Source organism: Pipra filicauda, unplaced genomic scaffold (assembly GCF_003945595.2).
Source record: "Pipra filicauda isolate LSUMZ 115617 unplaced genomic scaffold, ASM394559v2 scaffold1_size10287979_pilon, whole genome shotgun sequence".
In the NCBI taxonomy this organism is placed as follows: domain Eukaryota; kingdom Metazoa; phylum Chordata; class Aves; order Passeriformes; family Pipridae; genus Pipra; species Pipra filicauda.
In genome coordinates, this window is record NW_024104310.1 from 6,001,782 (window position 1) to 6,020,708 (window position 18,927).

An 18,927-nucleotide genomic window follows, 5' to 3' on the forward strand; every position below is an offset into this window, starting at 1 on the left:
ACTGAGGCAAAGCATTAAGCTTCCTGAAGCACTGTAGGGACAAGGGAGATGGCTCCATAATGTCACTGCAAGAAGTTATGTTTATTTTGTATCACAATACATCTCCATAGCATTGCCTGCATACTTCAGTTAGCCTGGTTTACCACCCCATTGCAAACCATGGTAATCTTGTGGCCTGGAGCTACTTTTTCGTTATTTGTTGTATTTTATTTTGCTCTTAAACTAGTTTGAAGCATCGCTTTTGCACTGTGTGAGTTCCACTACAGAAGTAGAATATTTTGGTTCAGCAAAGGCGGAAAAAAAGCTTGGAGTTTGATCACTTCTGCCAGGGAGCACCAAACTCCAGTGCTGTGACCTGACCTTGTGTGTAGTGTGAAAGTGAGATGAGGGGAGTTATTTCTTATATTTTTTTTACCTTTTTTTTTTTCCCCGCAGTAGTCCTGGTCCTATGTACATGTTTCAGACTGATGGTCTGCTGATGGAAGGGTGGGGCATGGCTAGTTATTTTATTTACTTTTTGTTTTTAATTTCCTTATTTTTTTTAAGCAGATGTATATTTTGAGAATTTATATCCATAGGCTCCTCTGGAACCCAGTGCTGTGGCTCTTCTTCTTCCGAAAAAAAGCAAATAGTAGGAAAAGATTTGACTGTGAACTGCATATTGTAGTTCTCAAACCATGACACATATATATGCATATATGTGTGCATATATGCACATTAAAAAATGTTACCTGTCCTTGCAGCACCTTTTTTAGTGTGTTCAGCAGCTTCTTAGCCCTCTGTAAAAAGGCAGAGTGTGCACGGGGTCAGCCTTGAAGACCAGGGCACATCCATCCTGGATGCTCTCCCATGGGAGGGACCAGGTGGATAAATGTGAGGGCAGGACAGATACTGAACATGGCTTGGATTCTTCTCTAGCTCCAAGGAGAAAGCAAGGCTGGATGGGCACATTCAGCTCCTCTTTAAACACTGTCCAGCTGTTTATGTAGAAGGCAAAGGCACAGCAGCTCCCTGGCTCGTGTTGCTTGGAGGAGTTACTGGAGGTGGACATCTCCCAGCTTCTCCTTTGTATTCTCATCCATCTTCTGTCCCAGTGGCAAGCAATACAAGCACAAAAATGAAAGCGCTGTGTGTTAATTAGTTCCTTCCTGGATCACGGGAGACCTGCTTATGAGTCCTTTGGAGAGATACAGATCTACATGTGCTGCTCCTTGAAATTGGAAGTGGTCTCAGTGCAGCCCCTGTCAGCTTGTCAGGCACTTGAGCAGGACAGGAGGTGGGGAAGATCTGCGCTGCTTAATTTGAACTTGAGGGTATTTCACTCAGAACATGGTTCAGCAGGTTAATTGGGTTGTTAAAACAGTATTTAACTTCCCAGCTTCATTAAGAAATGTGGATGCCCCTGAAGCAGCGGATCTGCCTTCAGTACTCGGGCTGAATAAATGCAAGAGTTGGGCTCTGACAGATGCATTTCTCTTAACATGGTCTTTCCCAGTAGCAACCCTCCTGACTTTTGGAATACTGCAAGAGGTGTTTAAATCATGGCTTATATGAGAAGCTGACACACGTGAAGGTTACACCATCATATATACGTGTCAAACCAAACCACAGTGTGCAGACTGAAGTGTAGCAACAGCTTTAAGGTTTTGGAATTTGCCTTCAGATCTGTCAGGTTTTTGTGCTGTTTTGAGCCTTTTCATGGTTTCTTATCCCTCCTTGTCAGTTAAGAGGCTTCTGTGTACAGTTGCTGGTTTTAACATTTACTGGCTACGTTTCATGAAGCCTCACAGTCTGAACAGAGACAGCAGCGCTGAGTTCCCAGTCGTGTCTTAAAAAAGTGACTTTAGAGTTTCACTGCTTTTGATCCTTAAAATATGAGCATCCAATAACCAGTGGCAGGTATTTAATCCACCCATATTTGAGGACTGTAATAAATAATTTATGTAGGGCAAAAGAAGGGTTTTTTAGCTTTAGGCTGCTGCAACAGAAATGTTTTCGAAGCGTTGTTTGTTTAGGCAGAAGTGTTTTTTATTTTGCACATCTTTAGCTGTCTTGAGTTAACATCCATCCTGATGAGTTTTGTCCTTTTGTCCTAGGTACTGTGTGAAATTGTGTTTTTATAGGACTTTTGGAGGCATGGAAAGCAAACTGTAGTGTTCTGATACCCACTAGGTAACTTCAGTTTGAATGGGATAAGCTGTTCTTGTGTAACAATTTCATCTTAGCGCAAAGGCGCAGTTTCTGAGCTTGTTTTCCAAAACATCATGGCATGGGTTAATGAGGGTAATGTTCCATTTTTCCTAAAATTCCCTAAAATAAATCATATTGACATTTTTTGAGATTCAAGTGCAGTGACCTAAAGAAATTATCTCAGAGATAAAAGCAAGTTACTTGCTTATTTTTCCTCCGTATCCTTACCTGTCTTACATATTTAAGCTTTTTTTCTTGCCTGTAACTATGTGATCAGCTCCATCCAGAGCAAACTACTAATGCAGTGCCTGTGAAAGTGGTTGGTGGAGAGGGAGAGTTAAATGGTTTGGAAAGATTTTTATTTCACTAAACTAGTCTGAGATCCCTCCCTTCAAAGTAATAATTTCAGTGGAAAAACCAAAACCTTACATTTATTTAATTATTCTGTTGGAGGGAAAAAGGTTGCCAGCTTCAGTTGAAATTAAGATAATTCTGGGATATATCATGCTGAATTTAAGCAGAGCAACTTGCCTGGGCTGTACATGTTTGCAGGTTAAACCAGTTGTGGGTGGTTGTTTCAGGTATGTGACAGGGCTGTCGTTTGTGTATTTTCTGCAAAGTTTACGAGGGAGGTTGAACCTTTCAATAATAAACCGCAGGTGGCATTTAAAACCAAAGTTACATGGGCATCACATGCACATTTGGCACCAAGTATTGTAAAACAATTTTTATCCTGGCCAGTACATCACAAAAAGAAGAGCTGTATAAGCGAGTTAATGGTTTTTCTACTTAACTGTTTCTGTCTTGAGGCGTGTAGGATATAAAATTTTACTTCTGTAACAAGATCAGATACGGCCTCTTAAGAAGTTTGAGAAATTAGGCATTTCTAATCATGTATAGATTTCAAAACTGCTTCCTTTGAAGAAAGGCTTTGTTTAATATCACTTGATTCTGACTGGGGTCTTTCCATCCTGTGCTATAAACAAACTTCTTAGCAGAGAGCTCGTCCTACCCAGATGTTCGTTTTATTGCATTTAGCGAGTTCATCGGTAAGCGGAAAATCTCTTCATTACCCAGCTTATATTATTTGGGAGAACTGGATATTGCATTCATTTAATTAGGGAAAAACCCAGCGGTAATTAGCTCACTCATGGCTGCAGAGGGATGGACTGGAGCCTTCCAGTTATCCCGTGGTGGCTTCCTGCGGCAGCGAGGGGTTGGTTGTACGAGGCTGCACAACTACCTGGTGTAGAAATTTCACACCCCTACAGCAAAATGTGATGGGAGAAGCCCCGAACCCAAACTTTTTTAGAATTCGGTGCATGAGGGAAAATCTTTTCCTTTGCTGTGTGGCTTGTGCTGCTGCTGGAACTGTCCTGGTGGGAGAGGAGCAGCACAACCCTTGTGCCTCCCAAGGATGCTCTGTGTGAAGGGAGGTTGGAGGAGATGCTGTAGATGACTTCTGGTGTTAATTTCTATTATAGCATTTGCCTGTAACATTTGGGCTTTGTTGTGGGGTGGTTTTCTTCCTGTTCTCTTTGTCCAGCCACCCAGTATGGTTCCATACTTCCATCTAAGCTTACGTGGTACAGTAGTTTATTTTAAAACTTACCTTTATCTTTCCTTGAGCCCCTCCCCAGGCTTAGTGGGTTTATTAGGACTTGCCAGAAGACCTTGATAAGCACAGTTCTGTGGACCAGCTTTGGATTCCAGAAGATTCCAGGCAATTCAGGAATTAACATACCCACAAGCAGTGGGTGGGTAGCACATGGGTTATGATCAGTGAGTCTTGTCCTTAGAAATGGCATCTGGAAATTATAGGTGAGACCCTATACTTCTAAATTAGGGGAAATCTGTACCAGAGGGACTTCCCTTCTGAACAGGAAGAGCTGTGCTCTTTTTTCTGACTCTGGCTACAGGTAACCTTTTCCAAATTCAGATAATTTGACAAAGTGCTCCACTGAAGGCTCTTGCAGACCTCCATGAGATCCCTGGGGCAGCAGTTACACAGGGATCTGTGCAGTCTGCTCTTCAGTGTGGCCTTAAACCATATGGAAAAGGAAATAAGGTGACAAAATTTGTAAGGGAAAGGCTTGAGTGTTTGTCTGTGCATTTTTGTAGATGTGTGTGCATATATGTGCACCTGTGAAGAGTTGTAGGAAGGCAGCTTGATTCTGAATGACTGGCCTTTAAAATAGCAGATGGAATTAAGTGTAGATATATGTGACATTTTCTGCATGGGAAGAGATAAGAATTCTTGATTTACATTTGCAGTAATGCCTGAAATATCTACTAATGAAGAGATTTTGGTATTATAATCAGATCTGAAAAATCACATTATCCCAGCGCTCACTTGTTGTAAAACTCAAATAAGATATTAGGAAAGATTAGGAAAGTAAGAGAACAAAGTATTGTGTGGGTGTATAAATTCATGGTGCTCTCCTTTCATCCTCGATATTGTGTGTGTTCTAGTTCCTCCTGCTCAAAAATGTGAATTAGAGACTGTAGAAACATGGAGGGTCAGAGTTATGAAGCAGCTGAACTCTTGGCAGAGCTGTGGACTTTCCTGCCATGGGATGCTTTGGGCACTAAAAGTCAGTGTAGGTTCAAAATGTGATGGGACAAAGCCATGAAAGTGGAATTTGCTGAGAACTGCTCCAGAAACTGAAGTTGCAACTTCCAAAAGATGGACGGGGGGGAAGGGAGAAAATGTCCCCTAAATTCCATGTGCTGGATGCCACTCACACTTGGGAGTTTAGCTAATTCAGTTTACCCTTCCAGTGTCATTACTACCTGGTCTTATCTATAAGCTTTTAAGGAATGCCAGGTTTTGTCCTCTGAAGTTTTGCCTTTTTAAAAATTTACTGGCATCCAGAATGCGCAAATTTATGGTAGTGATTCAATATTAATGCTTCTTTTCACCTTTGTAGTTGTTATATTTGCGCTGTCGCTGCTTTAAGAAAAGCAAATCCAGCAAACAGCACGGGGATTGCAGGTGGTTCAGTGTAACTAAGGAAGGGGAAGATATTTTCCATGATGCACAACACTGTCATAGTTGCTAAAAATGAAATATGGTGCAAATTTTTTCTACTTCTGATAATACCCCTGTATTTATACAGCACGGCACGTAAGTCCACTTGAGATCTTCAGTTCCTTACTGCATCCAAAATTATCATTTATTAAATCACAGTAAAGCCTCTATAATACATTATTTTTAAAGAATATCCCTTTAAAATAACATCTGAATTAGTGGAAAGACCTATTTAAAACACCACTGTGTTATGAATGGCAAAATTGTCAAGACTAAAACCAACATGAAGGATTATTTTTCCTAGAACAAATATTTCAGTAAGTGAAAGGGAGTGGCCAGATTTCAAATGTATGATTTGATCCAAGTGTTCTTAGAAGGTTTGGACCAATCAGTATTTCTCTTGTCTGAGATTTTTGAATGTTTATTTAGACAATTTGCTGTTTACTGCCTCTTTCTGTGGTAAGTAGAGAAGATACAATTTAGTTCTGAAAGGATCGTGGTGTTCACATTGATCTGCTGCAAGTTAAAAGTTTAAACACGCTGCTGGGATTCATACCTGCATTCAAATGGCATTATTTGCCCTCATATTCTTAAATAGAGACTGGAAACAATATAAAAGTTATGAGGAAGGTTTCCGTGGCAGTAGCTGTAGGGAACAGGACAGACAGTATTGTCCTTCCCATTCTAATTTCAGCATATTTCAATTTTTAATGTCGGAAAGGAGTTCTCCTTGCCTGGATTATATTGCAACAAACTTGCTTGTGCTTACAATACCAGTTTTCTTGCTGTTTTAAAAAAGTCCTTCCCAGCTGCCCAGGCATCCTTTGGGGATTTCTGAACTCATGTTGCTGCAAACAGAATGTGACAATCTGAGAATGAGTCTTTTACTGTAACTTGTACCAGCAGTGGCCAGAGTTGTGTGTGTGTTTTCTGTTTGACTGGAGTATTGATAAGCAGTGTTAGACTGGTTTCAGTTTACAAATGCCTTTTAAAGTAATGAAACACCTTCCTTAAGCTCATGGACATGCACAAATCTGTGCACAATTCTGACTTTATTCTCTTATCTGAGCGCTTTTTAAATGGTGCGAGTTTTTATAGACTTTTAGTTTTTGATACCGGTACACTTTCCTCTTAATAGCAGTTAGTAACTGAACCTGAGCATTGCTCACTGCAGAATCCTAAAATAGTTTGGGTTGGAAGGGATATTAAAGACAATTCAGTTCCAATCCCCTGCCATGGGCAGGGACACCTTCCACTATCCCGGGTTGCTCCAAACCCTGTCCAACCTGGCCTTGGACACTTCCAGGGATGGGGCAGCCACAGCTTCTCTGGGCAACCTGTGCCAGGGCCTCACCACCCTCACAGTGAAGAATTTCTTCCTAATATCTAATCTAAATCTCTCATTTTTCAATTTAAAATGGTTCCCCCTTGTCCTATCGCTCTCTGTGTAAAAAGTTGCTCTCCCTTTTTTTTGTAAGCCCCCTTTATATACTGAAAGGCCACAAATACAGACTGTATGGAGATCAGAAAATCATTGTTGGACCTGTTGGACACCTCGCAGGTGCTTTTAGAGGTGGAAGTCTGGATGTCTAACTTATGCTGGGCCTACAAAATCAGAAGATTTAGTTTCTCTTTTCAGAGAGTACTTGAAAGGTCATTCAGAATCTGTTCTATGTGGCTTTCTTGTCAGAGCACTCGTGTGAACCTGCACACCTTCAGAGCATGATGGAATCCATCCCTCAGGTCTTCCAGGGAGATCAGTTCCATTCCACACACAGCTCCTTCTTCCAGTGAAATTTTCTTTGTGTATTAATAATTGTGTTATTTGTGTTGATATATTTGTACATTCCGGTAGATGTGGCAGTCCTCTAATAATCTGAGAGGGGAGGAAAGATGGAGAATTGTATATTGATGTGTGTGATGGGACTCACTGAGAATTCCACTCACCCTACTTTGGGATGGGGGAGTGTTTGGTTTTCTACCCAGCACAGGAAACAAATACTTCTAGGTAGGTAATACCTAGAAGTATAACAACAGATCATTAAAATATTTGGTGGTCAAATGAAATATTACTTAAAATACTCTAAAACTTTTTTTAAACTCTTCTGTATTACTCCATTTTATTTTAATGTGCATTCAAGATTTAATTCTCAGGAATTTGAATCTGAGGGGAATCCCCAGATGTCCTACGTGCATTTCTTTCCTCCAAACTGCTTTTTATCTACAGTTTTCAGTCTTTAAAAATGCTACACTTGCTTTCAGTGATCTGTATGTAATTTTTTACCAAGCTAGTATTTTTTTTCAATCCTAGTGGACCAATAAACAAGTTGAAAAGCAAGGCCAGGGCTCCTGTTTATTTAGTAACACCCTCTGCAGCCTTGTTCCTGCAGCCAGTGGTGCAGCTCCCAGCACTGCCTCTGTGTTGTGTCTTTTTGTCCTCCAGCAGTGCTGTCAAACAGTAACAGAGGAAACTCAGAAACATCTCAGAGCTTTTCCTGACCCTTGCAGAGGTTTTAAATGTTCCACACATGATGCTGTGTTTGGATGGAAACTATGCCCGGGCATCAGCAGGCGTTTAGTGGTTTTCTTTTGGTTTAGATATTCTGCTTCCTCAGTCCAGAGACACATTTTAGCAGCAAGTTATTGTGTGTATTTACATTATTTGCTTTGGATATTACTTGGAAAACTCCCAGTGTACTGTCTCAGTATGACTGTAGTGGGCTGACATCACCATATGAGTCTAACAAGGGAAAAATGTGTTGATTTGGAAGTGGGTCTCAGCATGATGGAGAATCTCTGTAGGATTATCTTGCTGAAGACTTCTGAGTATAATAACTATACGTCTTAAATGCACTTGTTGTGGTCTGGAAAACCAGGTCTGTATACATGAATTTATTTTTCTGCTGTGTGTGTTTTTTTTTCTCTAGTGTCCCAATGTAATATCAGCTTGAAGAAGCAGAGGAGTCGAAGTATCTTTAGCACCTTATTCTGCTGCTTTCGTGACTACAATGTCGAACCACCATCTACCAATAGCACCAGTGCTCTGCCTCCTTTGGTGGAGGAGAATGGAGGACTTCAGAAGGTCAGGATTTTATCTTATTTTGCTGTCATACGGCTCTTTTGTAACCAAGGTTTAACTCTGCTCCCAAAGGTTTGTCCTAACCTGAGGGAAACCTGTTACGATTTAGAGAAAAAAATTACTGTCTCGATAGTGAATTGCTAATGTTTTCTATTCAGCTGCAGTTTAAAAGCACTATTTCCGTAGACAGTGTTGGCAGTATTAATTTTATAAGCAAACAACATTTAAAACCTGACTTAAGACACTACAAGAAAGTAGACTTCTCATAAAATTTCAGCTGCTGAGTTGTCTCTGGCTTTGGTTCCCTTTCCTGATTACAGGAAGGTTAAAATGTGTCCACTGGAGCGTAGTGGAACCTTTTAAATATCACTTAGAAAGGGTTTTAGTGACAAAAAACCAAATCGACAAGAGGGAGAACCATTATTTGGACCTTTTTCCCTAAGCAGTTCACTTCTGTTTAATACATGCTGAATCCAGAATTATCAGCTTTTGGCCATTTTTCCGTATTATTAAGCTTTGTTTACCTAATAAATCAACTGATAGAAATTTTAGCACTTCAAAGCATTTTGTGTGACAGCAAAATGTTACTTTGATTGAATTCTAGTAATTAATTACATTGCTTTGCCATATTCATAGAATCACATAATGATTCTATATGTTCTTTTTAATTCTGATAACACTGAGAGCGTTTGTCTTATGAACTGAAGAATTTCAGTTCAATATGGCAAACACAGGAGTGCCATCTTTCCCATACAGTTTTCCAGGACTTTGAAATTGGAGATATAGGTGTATCCATGGTGGGGAATAATAGCAGAAATGGAGATCACAGAAATACCCTCCTGCTTTTCACCTAATTTTTCATGTCTGATGCAGCGGATTCCTTACCCACCTTTGTCCAGTCCATTTTATCCTGGCTTGGATTTTGCTGGTTATGTTTGAATTCTGAAAAGCTCAGGAGAAAGAGCAGAGGAACTGCTTGGTGAAAGCAGATTAAAGTGATGGAGACTGAGAGTACGTGTGGAGGTGAAGTCTGAACTGGAGCAGTTCATGCTGAAACTGCTCAAGCAGAGGTGAAGTGCCCTAAGAATTCTGCCAAGAGGAGGAATTGTACATGTATTTTTAGACTTACTCTGCTAGCCAAGGTACATTCTGACTGAAATGAGGGAAATCCAGCCTGGATGTGCTGAAGGGAAAGCTGAGTAGTGTGTAGCATGTGCACACACATTCATCTGAGAAACAAAAGGAGTGGGAAACTAATAAAATTTCCCTTTCCACTGTGCTGGGGAATGGAAAGTAGGCTGAAGTGAGACTACTGGCAAAACTACAGCTGAGAGAGAATGGGAGTTCATTAGAAAGAAAAACATAAAACAAAGTTTATTTTTGCTACAGAAAACATGAGTAAAAATGGTCTGGAGTCGGTAGTTTCCAGATTGTATTTTCTAAAACACTTAATTATTTTCTAAATAAATCTTAGGCCTCGAGTGAGTGATTGGCTCGTGTTCACACAAGTTTCCATCTCTACTCTTCTGCCTCAGTGTAGCAGTTTTGGAGCTGTGCAACACTTGTACACAAGACCAAGACACAAATCACAGCATTCGTAGAATTAGCAGATTAAAACTTGAGTGAAAAACTTCAAGGAGTATGTGGAAGAGAAGCATTCATAGAATTACCAGGGTTAAAACTTAAGAGAGTTAAAAAATTGAAGGAACATGTTGAAGAGAGTTCAAACTTTTGTTGAAGAAATACTCAAACCTGTGTAGAAGAAATCAAATACAGCTGAACTTTTAGGTGGTTCTTCAGTGTAAAATAAGTCTGTGACATGGCTATTTTAAATGCAGTATTAAAGACTAATAAGCTTTGTCTATGTTTTTATGTGCTGTTTTTATTGAGTACTAACACAGTGTAAATAAGAAATTCTTTAAAGAAAGAAAAAGAGCGTTGAAGACTTGGGTATGTTTGAATATTGTTACCCTGTCAGGGTGGTGCTTTTTGCCAGGAGAGCTGTTTTAGAACTGTGCAGGCTGCTTGAATTCGATGGAGTTACACTGAGCATCTTGTCTGGATTCAGAAATTATAAGTAATGGGGGAAAGTACATGCAACAGTGGGCTTTGGATTCTAAATTGGTGAAATTAAGTGTCCAGGAATGACCAAATTACCTGTTTCAGGAAAAAAAATAAAGGTTGACAACACATGCTTAAACCCCTCTGCTGTTAAATCAAAGGTCTTTTTTGCATTATTCTTATTGCCAGGTTAGAATTCTGTTGAACTGCTGCTCAAATGATCACTTACTTATATCTGCTATCTGATTTGTATGTTTTATAAATTAATTACCACATCACAGTTCACCCCTGGCCATGGCCCAGTCAGCTCATGTGTTGTGACCCTTTCCTTCAAAAATGGACAAAGAACATTGCTCAAGAAACAGTTACCACTAGAAACTCATATAAAATGGCTTGGATGTACTTTCCTTCTGTCTTTACTGTTCAGTGGAGTTGTTACATGAAAACTGGTGATAAAGACTTCAGAGGAAGGGAAGGAGTGGGGAGGACAACTGCTGGTTTCAGAGGAATTCAGTGTTTGTTCTGTGTTGCTTCTGGCATATTCTTGAACCTGAAGTTGATGTGACAAGCTGACTCCCTTCTAATCAGGAATCTTGATTCTTTAAATGCTGACCTGTTCAAAAGGAAGGAAAGCAGGGGAGAGTATTCTATAAAGTAATTGCAAACACAGTTGTGAAATTTTGTTCAGAGTAATTGCATTGTGTGATTTTATTATTATTATTATTATTATTATTATTATTATTATTATTATTATTATTATTTGGCTGTACTAGAAAAAATGAAATCAGTGCTTCAGATTAATCAGTGCTTCATGATGTGACTTGATGATGCTTGACATGTCAAGTGTCATGTCACTTCTTCATAGGATTGGAAGAAACCCCAAATTAAGCATGGTTTTGAATAAACAATTTTTTTCAGCACTGACTTCTGTTCTGCTAGGGGGAAAAAAAAGCCCAAAAACTTCTTTGAAGTATTGAGTTCACTTTTAAACCTTCTCCTCACAGAGCAGCTGCTTGTCCAAGTGTGACTCTAATACTGGTAATGAATGGTCCATTCTGTCTCTAAAGTTTCAATACAACATTTTTTTCAACAATAACTTGTATTTACTGAAACTGTGGTATATTTGTTTTTCTTAAAATGCAGCAGCTATTTAGCACAGCACGAAGATGTATTGTGGAGATGTAATGTCTGTGACAGTGGGTATATCAGCCTGCCTGCAGCTTGGATGCTGAGCCAGATGTGTCACTGGGAGCACACAATGTTCAGCCTCATGAAACCCTTGGTAATTTTTTCCTGCCTCCTCAGCAGCAGGCAGCTCCCCAACACCTTCCAGCCACATTTTTTTGTTTAGAGGCCAGAGTGTTGGAAGAGGGGAATTGTTTTTTGTTTTCTTCTGAATAAATTCAAGTCTTAATTCCTATTCTTCTGTTGGCAACTTGACTCAATTTGTGCGTTTTCTGGGCGTGCTTCTGGATGTAAGTTTTTTTCCTTCTGGGGTAAGTCTGTTATCTGAGTTTTGAGGTGTTTGCAGATAACAGATTTCATTCACTCAGGCTTCAAGGAGTGGGATCCAGATAGAGAGAGGTGAAAACAGCTAGATGCAAAATAGCTTTTTGTTCCCTCTGCTCTCAGCCCTGGTGGGTGAGGCAGCTCTGACAAGTCTATCGGCACTTTGCCATTTCACTCACAACCCACTTCCACTGGAGTCATCCTTGCTTTTGTTTCACAGTGAGATCCAAATCAGGCAGATGGCTCGTGTTAACGAGATGAAGTATGAATGAGGGAAGTTTTTTTTATACTTGTTGGAGTAGAGGAGAAGGTCTTGATCCACACTCAACAGGGAAGAAGACAGAATTAGGAGGAGGTTTATTCTGGGGGCAGCAGCTGCCCCTGCTGCTTTCCCAGTAACTGCATTCCCACCTCACCCATCCTAACGACTACAAAAGTCAGAGTTCCTTCTCCCTACTGCTTTTTGCTGCACCATCATCTTCCAAGGTGATGCTGGAAAGCTGTTTTGATGACCTATGGTCATGTCTCCAACACTGTTCTCTGCTTCAAGAATCTGTTTTTAACACAGTACAGGAAAAAGGATCTTCTCTATCCCACATGAATATGGTCCAGCAAAATGAGAAAAAGAGCTTGTAGGGAGCACGTTCTTGAGGGCAAAGTAGTATCTCCTTCATTGAGGAGACCTTGAGGAGCAGCACGAGCTCTCTTTGAGGAGGAGACCATCAGTGACGTGCTTTCTGAACAGATGTGGAAGCCAGTCTCACTCTCCAGTGTGGAAGAAGATAACTGAGATTAATGTAAATCCTAGTACTTTTTCTCCTGCTTAACCTTTGCTGATCTGAGCAAGAAAGTTCCTGATGTTTGGTTCTGTTGGCCAACATCAACATGTGGTATGGAAGATCTGTTTAGAAAACAAACCCCCCTCTACATAGCTGTGCTTGGTTCCTCTCTCACTAGTCACTCAGTCTGACCTTCTTTGCCTCCCAAAAAGTCCTCTGTGTTAAAAGACAAAGCTTGATATTGAAAGTCAATGAAAGAGTCCAATAGCAACTATATTACTGTTTTTAAAGAACCTGTCGTGGTCTAGGATACGTTTTGTGTTAAAGAAATGGATATGATGAAGCTGATCAAAATAACAGATTTTTCTCTAAAATAAAACAGCTCCTTATCTTTGAATACAGACTGTTCTCAAAAAAAAAAGGCAAAATAATGTGACCTGTCACTTGGTGCTCATTGGTCCCACACAGGACCACAGACAGCATTAATGAACGACATGGTGCTGGAAATGTTGTGTCTCTAAACCAAAATTACACAGCTAAGGGAAAAGATAGGATTTATCATTTCATCTGTATATAGTGTGCCGTGAAAAAGAAACAACCCTGATTTCAATGGTTGGACAAATCAGTCCCTGGGTTATTTTAGCGATACAATAGGGAAATTTTGGCATTCTAGGAACAGCTTTGTCCTGTTCCCAACACGAGGAGCTCGTGGAAAGCCTTCAACAAATGCAGTCCATCTGTCATGTATTTCAAACGATACCGGTATGACCTATTCCCCTTCCTGTTCCAAAGCATTAGGAAATGATGCAGGACACTTTTAAGAAGTTTCCCATAGCAGGCTTGTTTTTAAAAAACATTTGCCTGTTGGTGAGCACTCGCAATTTCCCAGCAGACTCGTGCAATTATCTTTCTGCTTGTTTTTTGCTGTTCTCATCTTTACCTTTTTGATGTTTGCAGAGGTTCTTTTAGAGTTCCTCTTAGGAAATTTACTTACTTTTTTATTATTTATTTATTTATTTATTTATTTATCTATCTATTTATTTATTTATTTATTTATTTAAGAAATTCTGTGAGAAAAATAAAGCAAACAGTAATGCAAGTCCTGTAGCAGCTTCAGTTCTGGATTCCCATGGAAGTCAGTTCTGCTAACAGAACATCAACGTACTGAATTATAATCTTTTTCTTTTCTTATTGCTGTTGCCCTGAGGGAAACTTGGATTCTTGCCAGTTTATGTGTGTGTTTTTCTAGAAATCATTGGTACTTTTTACTAGTGCAAAGGTTTTGATAGTTCGTGGTAGTTGCTGCTCTCTAGTTGCTTCTTCAGCTTCTCAGGATTTTGGTCGAACTTCAGTAAAAATTTCTGATGTTTTAGCACTAAAAAAAGAGGACTTTAATATTGAATTACTTCTGTTTGTCAGAGATGTGTCAACACTGTAGTAAGACATCAAAACAAGTAAGCACAAGACTTCTTCAGCTGGAAGAGGCCATGCTAATGTTGAAAACAGCTCTTTCAGTAATTGCTCTGCTGGAAGTCAGAGCCTCTGTTTTTGTCCAAGTATTCAAGAATTAAATCACCTACCTAAGAAATATCTATGCTAGAAGGATCAGCTTCCTTTTTTTTTTTTTTTTTGTACTGTGGCTACCAAAAAGCAAATACTTGTCCCCATTTTCCACAATCCCTTACGTATTTGGGTCATTGACCCTGTGACCAGCCTTTCTCCATTTTGGGGCTGTCCTTGTCTCTGTATATCAGGACCCAGGAAGGGAAGAAGAAGTCAATCTGGCCAAGACTTTCTTGCCTTCTCCCAAGTACATAACAAAAAGCGAGGCCATGGGAAGAGCTCTGATACTGTTGCCTCTTTCTGGGTGAAGAAAGTGAGATTTCTTGGGTTAGTTTTTATATTGCCTGGGCAAAAATGCTGTTTTTTCTGAGTCGGTTGTCTCAAGTGAAGTTCAGTTCAAGGAGTGGGTTTCTGCCCTGCTACCAAGGTCTGGCTCAGCCTCTTGCTGCTGCAGTGAAAACTGACAAATATACCCATTAGTAGATCTTAAAGCTGAAAAAGTTACAGTAAATACAGGTACTTTCTAATTGCCATCTCTTATTAATCATAGCATGGGTTTTACCAGTCCAGTCTCCTAAAAATCATAAATACCAGTGTACTAACAGATCATTCCAGCAACTAAAATGCAAGACCTTGTTTTTATTTTTTTTACCCTGGTTTCTTGAATACTTTGAACTTTTGGTTTAAAATGTTTGAGTGCTACATTTACTGCTCCAGACCTTTGTTCTACCCTTTAAAAGCCATTACCCTTACAGTGATTTTTTTTTTTTTCTTTTTCCCCAGGGTGACCAGATGCAGGTCATGCCTATACCAAGTGTATGTATTTTTATCCCTTTTTCTTTTAATAATTTTCATAACTTTTGCTTTGTTTCATCTTATGTTGCAGTCTAACAGGTCTGTTTTGTGTTGCATGTTAACAAAAGGATTTTATGTTCTGTCTGTGATGTTGTATACTCAGAGATGAATTGAACTGCATGTGTTCCACAGGGACTAAAAGAAGAGTTTGGGTTTTATGTGGATTTCATCTGAATTTTTACCATTTTGGAAATGCTTGAAGTGCTCTAAAAGTTGAAGTTACTTATTTTAATAGAGGCAAAAGGTGACTCATCACCACTATGTGAGACACAGTTACAAAAACCTTTTCCTCTCATTTTTCCCAGTATTCCAGTTGAAAGGAAGAGTTAGAAACTGTGAAACTTATTTGAAACAAGTCACTTCAGGAAAACTGACTAAAGCTGCATTACTGCCCTTGTTTGAGATGATGCTCTTGGTATCAGCCGCTGTTTTATGGGCCTTAGTATTTCTGTTTATTTTGCCTGGATTAAACTTGGAATGCTGTTTGGCATCTGAATTATTTCTCAAGGCTAAATAAAAGGAAGGGAAAAAAAGAAGTTCTTCAAACTGAAGCTTTTAGTTTAATTAGTTTTCACCTTTTTTGGTCAAAAAGCTGCTCTTTTTTGCTTTTTTTTTCCAATGAGGATGAAGGCTTAGGCTTTGTAAATCTGAAAATACTTTTTTGTTTTTAGCTCCTTTGCTGTTTATAATACTTTATTATGCAGAGTTTTCCAGAAAATAGCAGTGCTGATGTGCGGAGTTACTGACCCAGCCCTCTTGTTTGAGATATTTGGTAGCCTTTAAAGACCTGGATACTCCCCAAGATGCCATTTTTTTTCTTCTTTCCCTTCCTTCCCATGTAGCCCAACATTACAAAACCCCCTGTAAGAACCCTGTCCGTGCTGCAGAGCAGAAGTGTCAGGAGCTCACTGTGTCTGTGCACATCTTCCCTCTCTCACCAGTTTTTCTTGGATTTAGGAACTGTTGGGAATTACTTTTTGTTTCTTACCTGATATTTGTAATATGGCTCATGCATAGATTTGTGTGTCTGAATACACACGCATGTACACGCATGGAATTTATCTGTATGCAAGTCTAGAAATAGAAAAGTTTGGATGGATGAAAATACAGATTCCTGAATTACTTTTCTTTTTACATACCTGCCAAATTCAGTTAGGTGACTGTTGTTGCTCTGCTGGTAGTTATTTGAACACGAAACATGTTCTGGCTGTGCTCTGACCTGGAATAAAATCTTTGCTAAGAGTGAGCGTAGGTATTAACAGAAAAAGAATTCAAAGAGAACAAAATTTTGAAATTATAAATGAGTACAGCTCTGACAGGTACAGCAGTGAAATGAGATGCTTTGTTAGGACATTGTCTTTGCAGTGTTAAAGCAGTGCTCTGTTAGATTTGGGTACTGGTAGGGAAATGAATGATTCAAGAAGGGATTTCTTTTTTTTCCTCCTTTTTTTTTTTTTTTTTTTTAAGCTCAACTGTAATTTTGCCAACCTATATTCCCAGCACTTTAATAAGGCAGTAAAATTAACTTATCTCTGCAGTCATGACGTAGAGTTCTCAGCGAGCAGGTGACTTTAAAACACACTAATTCCCCTTCCCTGGTGCCATCTGATGCTCCTTCCAGCAGGACATTGGGAGTGTTGTCAAGCAACCATCGCCCGCGGGCAGTTGTGTGACATTTACTCTCCAGTATCACAGTGCTCCTGGCTGTCAGACAGGGCCCAGCCAGCATTAGTATGTCATCATCTAAATAAAGGCACAAGTGAGCTGCACGTGGAGAAAGTGGTAGAAAAGAAAATGCAGCATTATGTTAGGAAAAAAACCACCTAAAATTAGTGTTTCTCTGGCAGTCTTCCAAGGGCTATTTGTCCAGTGGGTCCCTCTGAGACAAATCTGAACTGTGTGTTTGAGACCCATTAAGGCAGAAGTTCTTGATGCTCTGCTACATAGGGGTGAGAACTGGGCTGTTTGAACTGTGTGGCTCATACAAACCAGGAGGAAAATCTTCTAAACACAGAGTGAGCTTGGTCACAATTAAGTGGACATTTACTTTTTACGAGGCTCGTTGCAAATGTCATCACTTCAAGTGCTTAGAGAACCCCTTAGTGACTCTGAAAAGTGCTCTGTCCACTCCCCCACTCAATAAACTTTCAAGTGGAAACCTCCAGTCAAAATAGGAGGATTTTTGGAGCTTTATAATGCCTGTATAAAACCTGGCTGTCTGCTGAGATCACCTGTTTGAAAACTTCCATTGCTTTATGTGCGTTTTGTGTTGCTTTTCGATGCATTTGTACGTGCAATGCTGAAAGAGATCTTCTGCTAAGCAGATTTGTCCTGTATTAATTGCAATTAATTTAAAGTTAATTGAGTTAATATGGATTTTTTGCTTGGTTATTGATAGAGGTAATTGCTGAGGAAGAAAGATTCCAGCTTTAGATTAGATTCTTCAGAAAATAGAACCAGCATTACTTTGGGGGTTTTTAAAATATGAACTTCATCCTGTTTGTATCTCATATAATTATACAATGGTTTGGTTTGGAAGGGACTTTAAAGGTGATCTAGTTCCAACCCCTAAATCAAAGTAGACCCATAGCAGCTTTGTTGTTTTTAATTCTTTTGAACAAAGAGGTAGATGGAAATATGAAGCCACACTCGTGCAACATCCTGAATAGTTGTTCAGTATAAAATACCACTGGTAAGGATTGGTACCAGAATTATCCCTCAGAATCCCTGCAGAAGTTAAATCTTATCACTGGGATTTTCACTTGTCCTCACGTACATTTAGACAACTCCTTGTTATAACTTATAGAAGAAATTTTGGGAACTGCCTGTTCCATAACAGGAACTGGCATCTCCTGGCAGCTGTGTTCTAAGTAGAAATCATTTATCTTCTGTAAGAGTATTTCTCTGTGTAATTGCTGGGAGAAGCTGTTAACTCTGTGGAGGGCAACCCAGAGTGTGAGTTGAAGGGAACACGAACAGTGAATTAGTGTGCTGCACTTAGGCTCGACAACATTGCCAGTGTAGGAAACAAAAAAGGGCTTATTAATTCTGATACTTGTCTCTGTGGGAAATATGGGCCTACAGGGAAGAAAGTTGATGATTGTTTTATACAGTAAATTTCTGAAAGATTTGTGTTGACCAGCTGTTTATGCTTCAACCAAAAGTCCTGTTCTCTTGCCACCACCACCCCCTTTTTTTTTTTTTTTTTCTTAGGGAATATACTATTTCCACGGGACTGAAGCAGTGCAGCAGTCGTTTCACTACAAGGTCTGTTGAGCTGATCAGCCATGAGACCTGGCTGGAATGCATAAATCCCAAACAGTGACTAGTTTAACTTGTATACAATTTATGTCTTGTTGGAATTGAAGACCAAGCTAGGACTTAACAGTACTGAGAGACCACGTGTTATTTTTCTGCTGAGTTCTGTGGAAGTCTGCAGCCTTTCAGAGAGTATTGCATAGTAAATATGAGTTGCTGTTAGCCACTATTAAATATTCTTAATCATCTTAGATGTCTTTAAAGCTACTATGTGGGGGAAAAAAAAAGAAATTATAAAAGATCCATAACTATTAACTATGGTGGAAATCTGGTAATTAGAACTCTTCTCGGATATGTCTCTGTTAATGAAGAAATTAAAATACAGTGTTGAGTAATGCTTGTTTCTGCCTCAAAGCTTTGCTACTCTTGGCATGTGGAAATTGCTTTAGATCAGAAAGCTTGAACAGCAAAACAAATGGACTGATACTTTACAAACAAATCCTTTAAGTTCCTAAAGCCTCAAAAATGTCGTCCGTGCTCCAGAGTCCTACACCAGCTATTTAGCAGCCTCACAACTTGTAGTGACTTCAGCTCCAGAATAG

General features: G+C 39.5%; 1 protein-coding gene across 3 annotated transcripts in view; it reads left to right on the forward strand.

The window, feature by feature from the left end:
* The window catches only part of CTDSPL (CTD small phosphatase like), a 77,327-nt gene that overhangs the window by 38,252 nt on the left and 20,148 nt on the right, over positions 1-18,927 (forward strand). The window contains exons 2-4 of one of the 3 annotated variants that reach the window (XM_027733441.2): positions 8,149-8,303; positions 14,996-15,028; positions 18,281-18,334. In XM_027733441.2, coding sequence (XP_027589242.2) covers positions 8,149-8,303; positions 14,996-15,028; positions 18,281-18,334 — 242 coding nt within the window. The remainder of the gene's footprint in view (positions 1-8,148; positions 8,304-14,995; positions 15,029-18,280; positions 18,335-18,927) is intronic. The other 2 variants (XM_027733445.2, XM_027733446.2) reach the window with 2 other exon arrangements.